At 52.8% G+C, this 2,422-nt stretch overlaps 1 protein-coding gene across 1 annotated transcript in view; it reads right to left on the bottom strand.

Annotated features, from left to right (window-relative positions):
* Positions 1–72: 72 nt before the first annotated feature.
* Positions 73–2,422, bottom strand: part of LOC114006470 (myosin-9-like) — a 37,436-nt gene continuing 35,086 nt past the window's right edge. The window contains 3 exon segments of the mRNA XM_027769030.1: positions 73–151; positions 1,610–1,842; positions 1,931–2,030. Of these exon segments, the coding sequence (XP_027624831.1) occupies positions 73–151; positions 1,610–1,842; positions 1,931–2,030 (412 nt within the window).

Below are 2,422 nucleotides of genomic sequence, written 5' to 3'. Positions count from 1 at the left end.
GTCCCCTCCCCACACAACACCTACTGGCAGGAAAAGATCAGCCAGATAAGCACCAAGTTCTGGAATCCCCGCTCAGCCCATTTCCCATGGTCCTCCAGGGGCCAGATAGAAGTAAACTGACATCCACGGCCTGTCCTGGCCACATGGCAGCCTGTGAAGACAAATGTTTTAGGAGTCAGCTGTAGGCAGCTGTTGACTCAGGGTCAAAGGCACCAATCTTTGGGACTTTAGAAAATTCATAGAAAATAGAACTCAAGTAATAAGTTTACTTTGGTGCAGAAAACTTGGAAATGCATGATTTTTCTCATCATGTACACTTTCCACGAACTTCTTGAAGGCTCCATAGCCACACGTTCCCTTAGAAGCCTCTCCTGAAGTATTGTTTTCCGACGTCACGAACTGCCTCAGCACTGGGGCTGCTTACCCCCGTGTTAGTTCCCAGGGTGAGGGGGGAGAGAGAGGACCCAGTGTCGACTGCACTCCAGGTAAAGAAGACCACTAATGGGAACCAGCAGTTAGTGTAATGGCTATGTCGCTGGACTCCCACGTAGTTGACCGCAGTTCGCATCCCAGACCCAGTGGCTTACAACTCACTCCGGGTGCATGTGCGTGCGTGCCCAAGATCCCGAGAGGAGAATGGAGGAGAAGGGATTGCGGTGTGACCATCCCCCCTGGGGGGTGATTTCTTGCTTTCTGTCTCTATGTCTCTCTTTGTCTGTCTGGCAAGCGCACGCGCCCTATAGCAAAAACCTCTCCAAAAAAAAAAAAAATAAAGAAGGCCACTACTCAGAGCCCCAGGGACGCTCTGTGCTCTAGATTTCCAAGAGGCCAGCGGGTTTCCAAGCCCCTCTGTTGAGGGTACTCGCCAGGGAGACAGAGACAGAAAGCAAGATATCCCCCACTGGAATGGCCAAACTGTAATCCCTTCTCCTCCGTTCTCCTCTCGGGATCTTGGTCACAAACACAAACACACGCCTGTCATGGGTTTTCAGTCGCCAGGTCTGGGACTCAAAATACGGTCAACTATGTGTGAGTCTGGTGAGAAAACCAATACACCATCTGCTGTTCTCAAATAAAAATATTTTTGTGGGGGGTGGGGTGGGGAGATGTTTTTGCTATAAGGCACATGTGCTTGCCAGAAAGAGAGAGACAGAAAGCAAGATATCCCCCACTGGAATGGCCAAACTGTAATCCCTTCTCCTCCGTTCTCCTCTCGGGATCTTGGTCACAAACACAAACACACGCCTGTCATGGGTTTTCAGTCGCCAGGTCTGGGACTCAAAATACGGTCGACTACGTGGGAGTCCAGCGACATAGCTATTACACTAACTGCTGGTCCCCAAATAAAAATACTTTTGAAAAAGAAAAAGCACCCGGCAGGGAAATGTTCTCATCCAGTTTGAATGAGCTTTGAAGAGGTTGAAAATAACCGCCCAGACTTTTCTTTCACATGGCTGCGCTAAACAGCCTCAGGCCAAGAGAAACTAGCTGCTGTGGCAGGCATCGGGCAGGTGGACCAGGCACACATGGCTCTGAGACCAGCACTTTCATGTTTGCTGAGGAATGTCACAGAGCCTAGAATGAGATAAATTTTCTAAGAGCCCAGTACCTTAGGAGAAGCCCAAAGCACAGAGCCTGGGTGAAGGCTGCGGCCATGAGGCCTGGGCAGGCTGCAGCTAACCTGAGCTTGATTTGGAGGGAGTAGACCTCGTGGTTCATGGCATTGACGGTTTCAGTTGCATCTTCCAGCTCGTGCTGCAGCTTCCTATGCAAGGCATTGGCCCGCTGTGCCTCCTCCAGCTGCTGCTCAAACTGTTTCAGGCAGGTGGACACGTTTTCAGCCTGTGGAGATGGGCGAGCAGTGGCCTGGTCAGAGGTTGTGGCAGTGCCCCAGGTCTCCGGCTCCAGCCCAACCCGCCAGGGGTGGCACCTGGTCCTTCAACTGCTCGGGCTCATCTTCCACCTGCGATAGCACGTCCTTCAGCCTCTTCTCGGCACAGCGCACCTGTTTGCAGACTGCCTGGCGCTCCCTACAGGGCACATGGGACAGCTCAGAGGACACCTCCCCAGGGAGTCTGCCAAAAAAACCCCGTCTCTACCAGGCACACACCCCACTTTCGTCTTTGCGACAAATTGTGATTGTCCCCGTGTTACAGATGAGAAAACTGGGCTCTCCTCGGAGCACACAGTGGCTAGCAAGAGGGGAACGTGAGGTTTGGGGCCGGGTGTTACCCTCAACATCTCCAAGAAGCCTCAGTCGCTAAGTGCAGGGATTAGCTGCCTGTCCCCACCCACCTCTCCAATCCAGTGCTCATAGGCTCCCATTAAACCAGTTTCAGAGGTGGACCAGGGGGGCCTGTTCTATCCCATGCAAGAGGGATGCGGCCGTCAGGATGGAGCGAAGCAGCCTCTGGGCCTCACG

Source organism: Tupaia chinensis, unplaced genomic scaffold, assembly GCF_000334495.1.
Source record: "Tupaia chinensis unplaced genomic scaffold, TupChi_1.0 Scaffold148234_1, whole genome shotgun sequence".
NCBI lineage: Eukaryota > Metazoa > Chordata > Mammalia > Scandentia > Tupaiidae > Tupaia > Tupaia belangeri.
This window is presented reverse-complemented; position numbering and strand designations above follow the sequence as displayed.